Here is a 17,892-nt window from a genome sequence, read left to right on the forward strand (position 1 = left end):
TGGTAACTCATAGAAGTGGATCCCTCATCACGTGTGGGCGTTTACAGTGGCAGCCAAATGATCTGACCGTACGTTTATAAATGTGGAGCGCAAAACCGGAGGGCCCGGAGAAAAATGCTCGCAATCACAAGGAGAGAGAATGCGCGAACTGCCAATGTGCAGGCGTCATGGTCGGGATCGAACCTAAGAACTCATGCGTACCAGGCGATGGACCATACATTGCATCTGTAATGTAATCTGGGTGCGTACATTTAAACTGTACCCAGTTAATTGGTCACAATTGAATAGGCCAAGAATCCACCCGGCGTGCATTTGATGAAGGTTATAGTGGCACAGCAGTTATTAGCACACTGCGCTATAAACTCGGTGATCTGAGTTATAACGCCACTGGTGAGAGATTTGTTTTTTTGTGCACTGGTCCTGGAATCCCCCTTCAGTAATCTGCACACTTCACCGTTTGGAAGCACGGTCAATCACTCCGATAGTCACGGCACGGAGAGGCCTTCATCCAGCAATCGATCGACCAAGGGGCTGTTACTTAATCACATATTTGATACGATATTGATATTATAAAGTACATCTTATTTTAGAAAAAAAAATCCTAACCTGGTATACATCAAGAGTTTCGTACAAAATATCAATACTCTCCCGTGATATTTTTGGTTTGAGAGTTGTAAACAGTTTGAAAAACGAGGAGAGAAAGTAGTGTGGCATGATCCATACTTTTATGTGCAATGTAGCTGTTTATCGGGTAAGCGCGATGGGGTTAAAGGTGACTGGGTGGTGGAGTAAGAAGCATAACGAGGCTTTAAAGCCCCTCTCCAAATCCGCCACCACCTCTCACAATCCCGTGATTTAATCATCTAGTACCTGCACATTAGCTGAATTCATCACTCCATCTCCACGTTTGGGCGACGTTTCAGACGCGTTCCGTTCCTTGGCTCGTTTAGTGCAGTTGTTAAGAGGAATTGTGGTATTAAGAAAGACGTTCAACCCCATCTCTAGGATGGGCTGGTGCCGGCTTGGTTTACTTATTAAAGAGCCACCCTTTGTTATATGTGCGGGAATGGTGGTGTGGGGGTTAGTGCATTGCGCGACGAACCCGGCGACCCGAGTTTATTACCCACTCATGACCATTAACAATGCTGAATACTTGAGCCAGTCCTGGGCCTCTCCTAGGTCGACTCAGCCTTAAATGAGCACCTGGTGCGTCGTGTGAACATCGGCACTAGGGATAAAAAAGGTGGCTTAGCGTGGTTTTGGCCACCCACCCTCTTGTGCGTCATGCCAGGTTTCATAGGTGCTAGCTTACAGTACTTGCCCCAGCAGTTTCTTGAATGCTATATAGGAGTTGTTAGTGTATTGAAATACTATCTTCTCATTCACTAACAACACTCTCCCTAATAGTCTCCCTAGATTACAATATCACAATTGCTGGCTGGGTGAAGCTCTGGAGAAACTCAACACCCTATTGGAACGTTGTACATTGCATATTGTGTTTAAGCCTGCAATAATATCAATAGTCGGTTTAGATTTGTATTTACTGTTAACAGTGCCCAGCAAATCGTGAGCCAAATTGTGTTTAATCTTATATTTCTTGACTCGATCTCCTGGAATGATCACTTAATTTTAATATTTTGAGATTTTCCTTTGTTTTTCTTTAATTTCAATTAATGAATCTAGAGTTATGTAACAAGCTTGGCGTTTGGCCAAGTATTGCTTCGTGGACCGTGGCTCGACAAACCCGCAGAAGCTTTGATAACGAATTCCAAGTCACCAAAACTACAGTACAAATTTATTTGGCTTCAGTTGAAGAAACGTGATTCAGCTACATACGTTTTGATTGTTGGCAATATATTTTATAAACGTATTCACTACATCCTCAATTATCAACAACATTAAATACGTTATTTTATATGTTGCCGATGATTGAGGATATAGTAAATACTAAATATATTGTAAAAATCAGATGTATATATGATCCATAAAAATGCCAACAAATTTGCCAAATAAACAAAACTAAACTATTTTTTCTTTTACCAGGTAAAGCCCACTGAGCGATATAGCTATTTTTCACAAGTGACCTGGCCACAAATGATAGCTCAACGAAGTGACTTATCACGTGGAAATTTACAGCTCGACCTGGAGAAAAATCCACGTGACTACGGGGAGAACATGCAAACTCCAAATATACAGGTGTCAGGGTCGGGATCGAATCCACGACCTCCTGTATATCAGACGACGTAGTTAAAATCGTGCCACCACGGCGCCCAAAAGAGGTGATGCTTCTAGTTTTCGTGGTTGTACTCAGGTATGTTTTCAGGCCGTACCACGTGGTGTTCGGCACGATGTCCCGGCATTTCCCTCCATGCGCTGCGAGCTGCTTCAGGAAATTTTAAAGAATAATTTCAGGAACTAACGAAGACGTGAGCAAGCTCCCAGCACGTTTAGCTAAATTTAGGACATCACGCGGATATAGGGAGCGCAGTGGAGAGGTGAGGTGGGTTCATTGAATAAATAAAAAGTACTCCTTCCCCCCACCCGCAACTGCCATAGGTCTCCCACATTAGGTTGGTTATACTTCCCCTCCCCTGTCATCCCCTCCGCATTTACATTTCCATCTTCGCCCCCCTCCCCTGACGTGGTGTCCTCACGTGGTTGGGACACTTTTTTTTCACCTCGCCTCCTCTTATATGTTCCAGTTGCGTCGGGACTGTCCCCCCGGGGAATGTGACGCGGGGCGTGCTGTGTTGAGCTCGCGTCTTGTTACAACAAAAGCAACAACAGCAACGAAAAAAATTAAAGTTCTCGTCCACTAGAGGAGGCACCATGTGTGTGAGTGGAACTACCCCCTCACCCCCCACCTAACCCCACCAGCTTGTGGATGACACATCGCACTCGGTTAGTCTGACGCTCTAAATTTGCCACCGGCTCTTGGCTCTTGGGGTTGAATTTGAACGCTTGTTGTTTGCTCATTTGGTTTGTTTGCCGAACCTATTAATATTTACACGAAACTGGTGTTTTTTGTTGTTGTTGCTAGGCACGCCTCGCGCATTCACAATCCTCCAGCATGTGCACGTTTGGTTTTGTCTCAGCATTGACTTTTCAATTGCTTGCGGTGCACTTAATTACGCGAGGAGAAGGAGGGACATGGTTAAAATAAAGACAATTTTAAAAAGCCACAATAACATAATAACAGGCCAAAGAGAATATGATCTTGTTAAATCATTTAGTAGGCAGTGCAAGCTCTTGTTCACTAATTGCCTCCGTGTCTCCATGGTGTAATTAATAAATATGAATATAATTCACGTCTTTGTTTTACCACTAACTGCACAGCGAGTGGGGGGGGGGGGGCGGGGGGGGGGTACTATATTAAGCTATAGCAACTAAGTGTTTGGCACAGGCTCTATCTGATTATGAGCTGCCTATGAAATTAATGGGTTTGATTTATGCATCGTATAAATGGTGGATAATATCAAAGGACCACTCACGAAAGGTGACCGCATTATCAGAGGTTGGCGTTAAATTAAGGGGACATCATGATGTACGTCATTACAGCCATCAGTTATATTTACAGGGAAACGCCATGCAGATACATTATCTTGTTATTACAAGAGAAACACTCCATGTTCTCCTGCCATAATGAATTGCGGTAATTTACACTGTATATGTAAATGTAACCATAACTTGGACCCAATGTCCTACTCATAACCTGGGGTTGTATACACACACACACATTTTTAGCTGATTGTGTCCTTCACAAATGGTACATTTCCTACAAACTAGCCAGAACTTTTAAGTGACCCATGCCAGTCATCAAAACCTCCCCACAAATCCAGAGTCATTTGATGCAGAAGCCCTCCGAATTAAGGTGACAAAAATTAGTTTGCTTGAAAACTTTCATATTGAACGTTTTTGTTGCAAATACATTTACGTACCGTTTAATTGGCTGCTAATGAAATGATGATTATTCTTCACTTGCTGAAAATCGAAAAATTAATTCCCTTTTGGGTGTGACATAGGCACGTGAATATTTTTTTCCAATTTTCTTTAATTGTTATTATACATACAAAAAATACAATTAATGAAATAATAATCAAAATACACGAATACAATGAGTATCACATCAGGGTCAAGGTGTCCCCATGCAGATATGAGCATGGGGGTGGGGATAATTTCCATTGGTGCCCTAAACCAGTGGTGGCAATTCCACGTTTATACTCATGGGAGAAAATCCTTGGATAGAACAACTGCTGTTGTCTGTCCACATTATGGTACTTATTTCAGCAACCCCCCCCCCCACAAATGGATCATGGGCTGAGTATACCCTCGCCTCAGCACCCTTTCAATTACGAGTCCAACCCTGTTCCTCAACGACTCCTGGCCAGACGCAAAACGCCCCTCAGACACGGCGAGACAGATTTCTGTTGACCGATTAAAAAAAAATAATGCAATTCTTGCGGCGATTACAGCGTGGCAGGCAGGGTAGGGTGTGATGGGAGCCTGCGCCAGATATTTATCGCAGCTAATGAACGACGGAGACTGGCTTGCTCAGGCATCGTCCTGGCCCTGGCTCCCAGCCCAAAGCAGCAGTGGGAACCGCCGTCGTCCGATGTGAGTCTCGTCTGTGATGCCGGGCTTGGAGAACGGCAGGATTTTTTTTTTCCCCCTTTGGGCTTTTTTTTTATTTAATGGAAGTTGTGAATAGCGAGGCCCAATTCGCCGTTGCCGTCAGACAGCGTGGCAGCTTTCCAGCGAGTCGAGTTCTGGCTCGGCTTCTGTCACTTTGAATTGCTGAGGCCGAAGCTGGGTGGAACAAAAAAGAAAACCTGTATAAATAACTAAATAAAGGTGCTTACAAAGGGACATTCGACGACATCCTGTAATTGAGGATCTCTGCAGGGATTTTTGGCGCCAGAGGTAGAATTTGTCTTACTGCCTGCTTGGAGTGTGACCAAGCAAACATTTGCTCATTCTTTGTTCTCGTTGAGCTATGGGCCTGTTATGTGCCTACCACTAGCTGTCCTTAATGAACAAATTAAGCGGCGTTATGTATACTGTGCGGTATTTACGTCGCTTGAGGTCGTTTGTGGGCATTCGACTCTTGTTGTCGAGTCAAAGCGACTTCCTGTTCAAATTTATGGCCCACCGATGCTCATCGCCAATGGTGGCACTGAGCCAGCATCCTGGTGGAAACACCACATTCCTATGGCAGGGACAAGTCTCACCATCCAAACATGCCACTGATCTCCCACGAAGCGATATGCAAATTATTTCAGACACCGCAAATTGGGTAACGAGTGTGTGTAAGGAACGGCGTATAATATTGTGGTTGCTGAAAACGCCTTAAATAACCCAGATGGAAAAATAAAAATCTACGCAGTTGAAGCAATTTCGGCGCCACTAATGCAAACCTTTGCAGAATGTGGCACGATCATGTTACATTGTTACGCGTTATTTTGCGCCAGCGTCGGCGGAGAATAATTGGAAGCAGTAAATTGTTTCATTTTAATTTTCCTTTCGCAAAGTATACGTGCTAATGAAGGGAACCCATGAGGTGCTTAGCAAGAGGCTGGCTCCTTGCCAGGCTGCAGCAAAGGGAGCGCGGGTGCCTGTCACTGGCGTGAACGCGTGATTGCTGTGGGCTTGCCATTTTCGTGAGCGTGTTGCACCTAACCTGCATTCCTAATGCGTGTCCCTGCTTTCAAAGTCCGTGGAGAATAACTCCTTTAAAATTTTAATATATATATGGAAAAGTCGGTGTATTCAAATGCTGTGCTTTCTTTTTTATATGGATTTTGTTGTTGTTGCATGCACCGTTTTGTATTATACGAAGGAAACGTGTGATTAAAAAAAGAACAAGTACACGTTGTATATAGTTGTTTTTTTTTAAATAGCACCATTCGCTGGATAACGTGGTCAGATTTTAGCAGGTAAGGTAAAGCGTGCTTTACCAGCTGAAAAATGTCAAGGTGCAGTCCTACAATCGCTCGCTCACGCCACTGCTGGCAGAACGACCTCCAATCGAATCGGCTCTGAGAGAGCCCCTTTTTGAAAGTGTTTGGACTTCTCTTGTAGGCTGGCCAGACCTTTTGTAAAAGGTGGGAGTGCTGACACTTTACCCCATCAGGCAGCAGGGGGAATGAAAGAAATGCATCTCCATTGTTTCAGCTGCCACGCCTGGAGATTGAACTGGCGGCTTCTGGGTCGCACGTCCAGTGTGCTAAGCATTACATTCACGGTAACATCATAATATTATGTTTGTGTAGAAATTGAGTAAGCATCTCTTCCCGATCAAATAAGCACGGAGCTGTGCTTATTTCCAGTTATGGCCCTAATGTGCTGGTATTAGAAATGCTCCATTCTTTATGGGATGGGTCTGTCTCTTCGTAGCATAGCCCCCATTGATTTCCTACCTACGATGGGCTGAGACGACCCTCGACTGGAAATGTGAACTCGCAACTTTTCAATCACGAGTCAAGTTGCTCAAGCCGCGGTGCCGCCCAACAAATCCGTTCGAACGATAATGTTCGAAATAAGAATTGCCTCCAAACGCAATATAATCCATAAAATGGTAGCTGAGTGAAATGAGTGCATTTCACGGATGTGTTTTTTTGCTCCACATCTGCTTCATACCGGACTCTTGATCCATTCACTGCTGGACGCAGGCCTTCCCATGTCATGTCAGTTGTGGCGGTTGAATGGCCATACTTCACCAAGCTGGTCAATGTGGTTTGGCGAGAGGGAAGTTTGCCTAGGAATGGTTCAGATATAATTTGCCATTCGAGTTAGGCGTGGCCAGGACTCGAGCCCAGGTCACCGTGTCCGTAACGCAGTGTGCTAGCTACTACACGGTGACGTCCCCACGGCGCTTGTGCCAGGCCAGGTGCACTCCGTGTCCACGCGAAGTGTCGGAGGGTCGCTTGCTGGCAAGGAGGTCACGCGACAGCACCAGGTTCCATGGGTTGACTGACTGAGATGACTGGCAGATGCACCGCCGATGCGCGCCACACGGACACGCACACACGCTCCATGTGGCTGTGTGTGTATCGCCATTGAAATGGCAGCGTTAAAACTGCTTCAGAGAATTGTTTTCAAAAGACGACGCGTGTCTGCAGTATGCAACACCCGTGCTCTCAAAAACGATTCAATTTCTCGGCGCGGCAGTGAAAACATTCTGCCTAGCTTCTTAAATTACACACTCCCCGCCCCCCGCCTCTGTCCACCCAGCAGTATAAATGGATCCACCGAAGTTAGCCAATCGATCGGCAGGTGGTGTCTGGCCAGCATCGAAGAGTAGGCAAAGCACCTCACTTTTTATATATATAGAGGGGGGGGGGGGCCCTCTCTCGAGCTCGCTCCGTGCGGCATCGCTTCTGCCGGCAGCGCCCCGAGAGTGGGCGATTGCAGGGCCGCACCTTCGCCTCCAACTGTGTGCCCCGCCAGCAAAGCGTACGGGGAGTGCCGCGATCGGAGTGTCCTCCACCCCCAGGCGCGCGCCTGTTGGAGGGAGTCCAGAGGCCGCCTGTCAGGCGCGGGCGCAGTGGGAAGGGGAGGGGGAGTGGAGCCGGCAGCAGGAACCACCCGGGGCTCCAGGACACGTTGTTCCCACCGTGCCCCGGGACCCCCCCCCCCCCTCTCTCTGCCACTGCCTTTGTTTTTTGGTGTTCGGGGCAGCGGTTCAGAGTTGGTGAGAGTTTATTCCTCAACAATGCTTGTCAAGGAACGTGACTACCTCTCTGTGTTGACTGACTGAATCTGCCAGTCATCGCGGTCGGTCAACCCATATGGCACCCGGGTCTGTCCCGTGACCTCCTTGCCAGCAGCGAGCCTTCGACACTTCACGTGGCCTTAAAGCGCACGTAGCCTGGCACAAGCGACGTCACAGCCACTTAGTGACAAATGGCGGTGGTTGTTGTTGTACTTGTCCGTTCACTCCTGTCTGCGGACTCGAGATAAGATTACTGCCATGTGGCCAAATTTACTTTACCTTCCGTTGAGTCATTTCCCTGCCGGCTGCAAAAAGTAACTGACGTATTGCGGCTGACTAGAATGTCTACGCCAGGCGTACGTTTCGAGGCAGTTGATTATTATTTACGTGCATGTCCAACGCATCGTGCATTTTGACAATTGCCCTCGGATTAAGTACTCGGGAATAACTGGTTTTACGTTGCACAAAAGTGATTTGAAAAAAAAAATAATATCAACGTACCTGCAATGCAGCGTCTAATAATGTTTCTCAAGCTCCACGTGAAATGACAAAATCTGACAATTTCACGCGACAACTTCTGAAGAGAGACAGCCTAGATAATACGTTCTGAGGATATCTATGCACAAGTAAAAATCTGCCAAGTTCTCACAATCCGTTTGTGGGTGAGCCACAGCACCGCATTCAAGGTCATACCTCAACTATGGCCACATCCTGTCGGATTATAGGGCGCTCAGGGTATGGTCTAGCGATGCTATGCTCCTCTTGCCGCACTTTATATGTAGGTAGGCGAGTAGCGGTGATTTGATTCGTCGACTTAAAATCGATTCTCATGTGCACGTTATATGTTACGTACCACACCTCCGAGATGTAAATATTTACGGTTGTGTGAACTCTATGGAGTGGAAGGTGTCGGAGAGGTAGCACACCCAGGAGATGGAGTGATGAAATCAGTTCATGTACAGGTGCTTGGTGGAATATTACACGGCAGGATTGTGAGAAGTGGTGGCGGTAGCTTGGGGAGGCCTTCATCCAACAGTGGATTCGACCATGGCTGGTGCTGACGATGAAGATATCAATGACAAAATATGCAAACAAATTATATACTTCCTCCCCCATGAACCTATGACATTGTAGCTTCTGAAACCAACACAAAAAAACTGCGAAACGATAAAAACGAGACAACATTATTCCTGAATGGAATCGCAACCCTGAATCGCATCCCAGTTAATGACCCCTCGCCCCACCGCCCTCCCCCCCTCCCTGCCGGCCACAGAGAGCGAGGACGGTGTTGGCGGCCCTCCGGAGGGGCCCGAGGAGGAGAGCTCCACGGCAGCTAGCGCGGGGAAGCTGCCCTCGTTCTGCGTGCTTCTGCACGGCAGCCTCAAGGTGGAGGGCATGGTGGCTCTCGCTCAGCTCGGGTGAGCGCTCCCCCCGGACGGGACACCCGTGCCCAGAGACGCAAGCGGGTCTCGCCTCCGCGATCGTGCTCTACGGCCCTTCGACGTGCTTTCGGGGTTGTACCGCGCGTAGCTCGGGCCTGCTCCTCGCGCCGCACGTGCCGGGAGATTGTTGGGGAACTCGTGACGGAGAAGCTTCCGGCACGTGGGGGGGGGGGGCGGGGGGGGGGGGGCGGGGGGGAATGTCAAGCCGTGGTGCTGAACGACGTGCGGTACTATCCACAAACACGTCGGAGAGAGCGAGCATCGCAGGCTATTGGACGTGAGTTTGAAGCTTTGTCGCGGAGAGGGGAGAGCGGGGGGGGGGGGGGCACTCCCCGTGGTGCGACCGTGACGTTGTAGCACATTGTGACCTCTCTGACGTCACCATGGTGTGGCCACGTTACACGGCTAAGTGTTGCGTTGCTGATACGTGAAGACAGGGAGAGCGTCATTGGGGAAACCACGCTGCCCTTATCATCTGTTTACGCTCGAGCCATCTCGTGTAACTGCACCGTATCGGTGGAATGGTTGTTCGCGAGGTGTGCGATGAAATCAACGATGAGTTCGATTCCCAACCATGGCTGACTTCGGTGACATGAAATATCTGAACTAGTTTGAGTCCTCCCCCTAACTAATCCACACTGACCAGCGTGGTGAAATATGGCCAGAAAACCCTTATGACCGACATGGTGTGGGGAGTCCTTTATCCAGCAGTGGATTGACAATAGAATGGAATACATTTATATTACTTTATTCGCAGCTGCATAGTGAGATACAAGTGAAACATGTAAGACTTATTTATACCCTCAGTGAGAAGTCAAAGGGGCTCCTGGATCCTGTGCAACTCCCATTCACAAGTTTAGACCTCCATGACCCAGGATAAATCATGACTTGCACACACAGAGGGGAATTTGAGACCTCTAATAGCGGCTGCGCAGTGCTCTGTGAAGCCAAAGCCAGGATTTCAGAGGTTAAATTGAAAATTTATCTTTACAGAGACTCGATTGAAAATTGCGGCACTTCTGCAATTCGATATTGTTTTTTATAATTAAACAAAATTACATCTATTAGTTTCTTTGGGCAGCGACTCGCTTTTAAAATTCACACTTGCTCAAACAGCTGCCACCACCATCAAATGTTAATCTCTGGACAACAACACTGGGCCCCGTGAAACAGTTCCAGATGGCCGTCTCTGTGGCAAGTTCAGGATTCATTCGATATGTTCATCTCTTTCTCTTGCTCTCTCTTTGAAATAACAACACATCAAGAACGTTATATTGTGTTTCTTGAGTCTCGAGTTGGTGAGATATGTTTAGTAATGTAAAAGGACATAGACGCATTGTCTGCATTCCATGATTGACGGTTATTATATTTATTACATGTGTGCATGTAAACTAAATTACTGAACTAAACTATTTTTTATTATACAAGGTAAGGCCCACTGAGCTTTTTTGCTCTATTTCAGAAGTGACCTGGCCACAAATGATAACTCAACCAAGTGCAGGGGCGGAGCCAGGGGGGTGACAGGATAGACAATTGTCACCCCCGAAAAAAAATAAAAAATCTGAAACATTCTGCGTATAAGTGTACGACACTCGGTCTGGCGGACTCCGTGCAACTGCATTGTCAGAGTGTGTCGCCAACCGATGGCGTCTAGTTCAACAGCCTGACTCTCTTATCATTCTTGAAATTAAAATTTATTGAATGTCACCCCTGGCTGAAAATCCTGGCTCCGCCCCTGACCAAGTGGCATATCATGTGAAAATTTATTGCAGCCCAATTTTCGAACGCTTGTTTCTAAATGTGGTGGGAAAAACCACGCGACCACAGGGAGAGCATGAAATCTCCAAATATACAGGTGTCGGGGTCGGCATCGAACCCACGACCTCCTGCATACCAGGTGAGGGGAGTTAACATCTCGCCACCGTGGCGCCCCGTGCACATTGGCACGGCTCCTTGTGATGTTTCATAAAAAAAATCCGATAAGTGAAAGCAGTTGCAGTCGTTTGACCGTGCTTGGTGTACTGAATACACACACACACATACAAACTGCTGTGGCTTTCATAAAATCTGCAGGTAAATTCGCTAAAAATGAAGCTTTAAGTAATTGCCACGTCTTTTCCTTTAATCTGCATTAAAATTACACTTAATCTCAAACAGAAACGCTCCAGGCAAAAGCTACACAAATTCTCGTCCTTAAACGGTATTATTTTCTCTCGCGCCATGTACGGCAAATGCACTCCGTATAATTTTGCCAAATTCGTCCTCAGCAGCCGTTTAGAATGGCGCACCTGGCACTGGGCCGATGCACGCTGCGCTCAATCACCGGCTCGCACGGGGCGAGGTGCCTCCGTTGCTCTGTGCAACTACATGCGCCGCATGCCATCTGCGGACATTATTTTCACAAAAAGACAAAGATCCCCCGTGTAGACCTAACAGACTGTAGGGGCAAGTGCTGTTAGCGAGCATCTATGAAGGTCAGAACAGTACACATATATATACACACACACACGCGACGTTTATTTCCACAATCGTACTCAAGTGCGCGCGCGCGCTCAGTCCCGCGACGAGAGCCGTATGTTCCTCCCTCTCGGGCGTTGGCCCCGGCTTAGCAAATTTCAAGCCGCAGTTTGGACAAATGTGGACGGCTTCTTGCCATCGCCTTTCACGATGTAAACTCTGCCGCTCCCTTCTTGCGTGCACACTTTTCTGTTTCTCATATCACAGATCCCGGCCTCATGCTCAGTCCCCAGGGCGGTGCGTCCCGTGTTTGTCGTCACGCCTGTTATAAGACAACCGCGAGTCAAAAGGCGGCATTGGTGGAAGTGCTTTTGATGGTCGTTTAAATTATCTTTTCACAAAGAGCCACGGGTAGAGCGCGCCCGTGTGCAAGTTGATTTTTATTTTCCAATTATAAACCAGCGGCTTCCACCAGTTTCATCTTTTGTTATCGGTCAACGGGCCATTAGCGTTGACGAAAAAAAACCGTTTTATGTTACTTAATATGCTTCTAAATGCGCGCAAAAACAAATACACGGTTGCAATAAGCAGACGTTTGTTTTGACGGCTTGGCTTATTTGTGCAGAATTACATGGAGCCGATAAGCCTTTTTTAATTGCATGACACTGCTTATAAAGGGATTATCCAAGCATAAAAATAATCTTCCGTACAATGAAGCTGCTCAAGATGCTTTTTTGACTTTCGGCCAACTCCCGATTGTAGCTGCTGGTGGCCGCTCTCGAGGCAAGGGGTGGCACCGGATGTGGCCTCTGCACACGCTGAGCAAATGCTCCCTTCTTTAACGCCGTTCTGTAAATGTTGTCTCCATCCGAGGGTATTTAACGAGGAGGATCTCCCATTCCGCCTTATCGACTGTCGGGCTGAGTGCTGTTGGCGAGCACCTTTGAAGGCTGGCACCGGGGGTGATGTGGCCAACGCAGGCTTTTTCTGTTAAGCACTGCTACTTAAGGCTGAGTCCACCTAGAGGCCCAAGACGGGTTTGATGCTCTGCGCGACCGATGCCGTGCATGGTTAGGTATCAAATCACTGCCGTGAGGATTGTGGCGCAGTGTGATAACAAATGCGTTGCCGACACAGAGACACACACAAGCTTGTTTATAATAAATGCAGTCTTTTTATTTCCCATTGCCTTTTTAAAAAAATCCTTTCACGTACAGCCTTTAATCCATCCATTGCTGGATGACGTCCTCTCCACTCCGTATCGGTTATGCGGGTTGCTTAACCATTCTTCACCACACTGTTCAGTGTGTAAAGAGCAGAGGCCAGGACCGGTTCAGATTATCATTGAGGTTAGTTGTGCCTGGGAAATGAAACTTGGATCGCTGTTTGTTGGCAGCGCGGTGCACTCACCCCTGTACCACCACTACACTCCATTGTCATTCGTGCGGTATTTTCATTTTCTTTCGTCAGATCTCGAAGTCATTGAGGGGCATTCCATATTCTTTTGTACAGCCGACAATGAACTGTCCAATTTGCTTGAGCTGCATGGCACGATATGCTTTTGGAGGCTTGACGCTGCCCTTGTACCATCTGTCGCCTTATAAAGCCATTATTAGAATACTCGTTGAGCATGAATGTGTAATATGCCATTTCCAGTCTGCTCTGACATTAGATTTTGAGTCGCTAATGAGTCGCACCCAGGACTTTCATGCTAAGAGGCCTAATTATTTAATTTGCAAAGTTTGAATTGTGCCTGAATGTAATTTGGTCCACGGACTGTTTCTCCACATTTCTCGCTTTGAATGTATTCCATCACAACACGGTGCCGCATGTAACTTGTCGAACTGTTTAAAGTCTGGGCCAGCTGGCGCCAATAGTCACGTGGCACCACATATCTCATGAGTGGCTACGGAGCAGCAGGGTGACGTCATCATTTAACTCATTCAGGTGCAGTGATTTGAGGCAGAGGGGGGGTACCCGGGAGGAAGTGGAGAGGGCTTTACGATTCTGGAGAATTGCCCGATGATGCTGGATGTAATTGCCAGCGAAACGTCGTACTCAAATTTTAAGTGATGTTGATTCACTCTTCAACACACCGGTGGGCTAAAGTAGTGAACTATTTTGTCCTTTGTAAACGTGACACATTTTTTACTGGTTGGCCGTGTCGGCTGGTGGAGGGTTACGACACATTTATAAATAACGCGATCTAACCCAAAAACCTTTATTATGAATAATATTGGTCGCGAAAGCCTACGTGTTAAACCAAATAGATTCTCTTCGCTGATGATATTGAATGTTGAGCGTAAATATATACTCTTTCCCACTCGTAGGCCTCACATGTAATGTGGGTTCACGTGACCCCTGCAACCACAAGAGGCTGCTATATTCACTTGAGGCAACTAAAAAAATAATAATTTGGAATTCATCCTGGACCCAACATTGCGACAATTTTTCAAAATCACATGGGAATTGTCACAGGCCTATTAAGCGGAATGTGCTAATGAAGCATTTTAACACCGATATTGCATGTGTTATTACTGTATGACAATCTTTCATGCCCTGAAGATTTATTGTTCAAACATTGGTTTTAATTACATTGTTGAACTTATATATATATTTTACATTGTTAATCGTGTTTATGACTTCATTATTGGTAATAATCTTTATGAGGCCAGATGGATGACTTTTCAATTGTTTTGCAAATTGATCATTTGCTGTCATATTAATGGTAAATATATGACGAGTATGATATGGTTCCTATTTGCCATCCTACCGATATAATTACCGTTGAGGGTTAATTGTAAAACATTTGAAACAGTTGAATCCTATTCATAAAAAGCATTCATATCACAACAAAATATAACGAGGGCTGTCATAATGATAATTTAAGATGAAAACATGAAGCAATATTCGACTATAAAACAACGTAATTGTCACTGGCTCATACCACTCCTTGCAGTAAACAAACTCCAGTCGAGAGATCTATAAAGAGCCCCTCTCACGATTAGTTGGCCTACTCTTCCACACTGGTCAGATGTCTGGAAGTGATGGGAATACCCACACCAGCGTACATTATTTTTGTTATAGAAAATTGTCTCTTCATGCTCGACCAGCATTGGGCATTTGCTCGTCATTACCAGTGGTAACTTTAAACTGGTGGTGGAAATTCCGCATTACTATGGTGGATTAATGGTTTTCCAGAGGACGAAATACAGTTGTTTTCTCCAAAAAAGTGATACCTATTTTATCGACTCTGGAGGCATGATGGGCTGATTTGACCTCTAACCATAACTTGAACTTACAGTCTTGTAATTGCGATTCAAGGGCTTTGCCAACAGTGGCATCTGGCCTGATGTGATACTTCAACAGAAATGTTGTAAGTTAATGATGGGTATGTTGGCACACCCATGAGCACATTTACATGTTCGAACAAAAAGCACGACTTTAATTCCCCACGGTGTACCACCGTTTCTGCTGTATGTAACGATGATCGTGCTCAGAGGGGGCCTGGGCAGTTGTGATGTGAAGCATTATTCTTGCGGAAAAGAATATTCCCCAGTGGACAGTGGATCTGTGCCCTTCACTACTGGTGGAAAGGTTAAAGGTGCGACTCCACAATTCCTGAGAATAGGTTTTCCCATTTTTTCTGGCAACAAAACAGTTGTGTTAAGAAGTTAAAACACCAAACTGAAACCTTTTGCAAAGAATCATGTCTGCATTAACCACAACACTAGTGGTCAAAATGCAGACAAAAAACATACTCCGATAATATATGCATTATCTGTGAAACTGATTGGTCCGCACCAGAGACAGCTTTCTTTTGAGCCTCGTCTCAAACGGTGTTAGACCAGAGGACGCCTATCTGACATCACCACTGGTGAAAGGGCTTTGACTAAGAGTGAACCTTAAAGAGCACCTCTTGAGCTGATGTCGGTCTATTTTTCCACGCTGGCCACGCTTCCCCACCACGCGCAACCTCGGCACGTCGCGTGTGGCAGGTATAAAGAGGTGGGAAGGGACGGAAGAAACTTGGCCTTTTTGTTTCAACTGCCTGCGCTGGCAGGTCGAATTGAACCGGTGACCTCCGCATTGTTAAGTCCAGTGGACTAACCATTCGATCACGGCAGCGTCCCTCGCGGCAGGTACGGACGTTAAATTGATTTGCGAGGGGCTTGGCCCGGGGTTGTGTCTCTGCGTCGCAGCGCATGCGGTTAAGTTGCCATCGCGTTGAGTCGCCTGGGCTCGCTGCCCGGTAGTCACCAGCGTGTGCCCACTGGCAACGCACAAGGGACAGGTGGCGGAGAGCTTCCAGCAACCTCGAGGCTTGCACTGATCGTTCGTGAAAGCACGTGTAACCTGAATAAATGTGTCGTGCCGCGTTGGATGAAGCCCCAAGACGTCTGCAAGCTTCGAGCTTGTCTTATGTCAGGAGGCTCGTGGAAACCATTGATTTTTGTTCTAATCGTTTATTACTTCAAGTGTAACACGCTTGTTCCATCGAAGGAATGCGGGTTTTTGACCACTGCACTCTGGGACACTGCAGATAAGCCATTGCCCCACGCTTGTTTGAACACGTAATCTTTTTTTGCACTTTGACTACTCCGTCATGTCAAGACAATGTTATTACTTTGTCACCGTATTTATGTGTTTAAAATGCGTTATTTCATTGTAATTACGTCTCACAATGGTGTTGTTAGATACGTGCCAGTATAATCCCTCTATTTTTGTGTTACCTTTTAATTATTCGCAAATGCAACGTAATTGTGTGCTGAGGTCATGGTCCAAATTAGATAAATGTGAAAATTAACCACGATAATTAATTTTCAATTAACACCTCTTCTCGCCTGGGGCCTGTGCTTGCCATGTTAAAGAGAGACGAACTTTCTCAATGGATATATCCAGCCAACATGTTTTCAAACTTATAAACGATTCACGTGTACACTTAGTACAGGTATGTCTCGCTTAACGAGCAAGACGCGTTCCGCGAAAAATTGCTCGGTAAGTGAAAACTCGTTAAACGATCATCGTTCTACCATTAAAAGCTGAGCTACGCTTCAGCCCCAAAATGTTCCACTCTTGAACAACTTATTTTAACCTGAGAAATGCAAATTCTAATTTTAAAATAAGGTATTAAAATATCAAACCAAACACTTACCACAGATGAAGAAACACTGCTTGTAGGTGGCTGTCCTCAGCTTCTGCAATTTATTCGCGATGCCACCCACCCAACAAAGACAAAGATCCCCGTATAGCCTGTACCAGACTGTAGGGGCAAGTGCTGTTAGCGAACACCTATGAAGGCCGGCACGGCACACGAAGGGGTGGGTGGCCAGCACCACGCCCGACCGCCTTTGTCTCCCTATTTGCAATGTTTACCTATCGCACCAGGTACTCATTTGAGGCTGAGTCGACGTAGGGGAGGCCCAGGACCGGGCTGAGATAATTGTCACTGGTGTTGGCCGTGAGCGGGAATCGAACCCTGGTCGCCAGGTTCGTAGCGCAGAGCGCTAACCGCTACACTACCGCTCCCCCACCGAACACCCACCCAACACCCACCCAACACCGAGCCACCCACATCCCCCCCCCCCCCCCCCCCCAGTCTGCCCAAAGGATGACCACGTTTGACCTTTCCAGGAGGAGGATGGACTGAGTTGACACATGACCTGCATTCAACTTGTACCCTTTTATACGAGCCGAGTTCGCTGGTCTGGGTTTACGCGCATTAAAACTAAATATAAACATATATTTACTTTAGTGTTTCTTCACTTGGGAACACTGCGACGCCACTCCTCGCACAACGTTAGGCAAAACCGAAATGCCATATCAAAACAAGCACATTACGTACAAAGCGGAGGCTTATGGGGCATTCACACGTAAGCGTATTACGCACCTCAACCGGGGCTGTCGTGGCAATGCTGACAGGGCGCATAACAAGCCCTGCCGTCGGCTTTTCAGCTGGGTTTGAAGGTGCCAGGAGTGGGGCACTGCGTCTCTTTAGAAATCACTCGCGCAACTCGTTACGTAACACGGCACTGGGGGATGAGGAGTAGCCCACAGGAGAGATGAAGTTCAACCACGCACGGTGGCAAGTGCGACTCGCTTGTTGACTGAAGAGCAATTTCAACAGCATCATCATCCGCCATGGTCTATCCACTGTCGGATGAAAACCTCCCCGACACATCGCCATCTCTCCTCAGTCTCACATTGCAGCAATGCATCTTACTCCTGCACACGACGTGATTTTGGCTTGTTCGCTACTTTGGCTGTCACTCTGTCGTTAGT

The 17,892-nt window shown here is 46.7% G+C and overlaps 1 protein-coding gene across 7 annotated transcripts in view; it reads left to right on the plus strand.

The window, feature by feature from the left end:
• LOC116957147 (integrator complex subunit 14-like) overlaps positions 1–17,892 on the plus strand; it is a 98,624-nt gene that overhangs the window by 32,057 nt on the left and 48,675 nt on the right. For all 7 annotated transcript variants that reach the window (XM_032979455.2, XM_076065725.1, XM_076065721.1 and 4 more), the window contains one exon: positions 8,985–9,129. In XM_032979455.2, the coding sequence (XP_032835346.2) occupies positions 8,985–9,129 (145 nt within the window). The remainder of the gene's footprint in view (positions 1–8,984; positions 9,130–17,892) is intronic.

The sequence above is a fragment of the Petromyzon marinus genome, chromosome 1, assembly GCF_048934315.1.
Source record: "Petromyzon marinus isolate PM22_M1 ecotype Great Lakes invasive population chromosome 1, UKy_Petmar_22M1.pri1.0, whole genome shotgun sequence".
Classification (NCBI taxonomy): domain Eukaryota; kingdom Metazoa; phylum Chordata; class Hyperoartia; order Petromyzontiformes; family Petromyzontidae; genus Petromyzon; species Petromyzon marinus.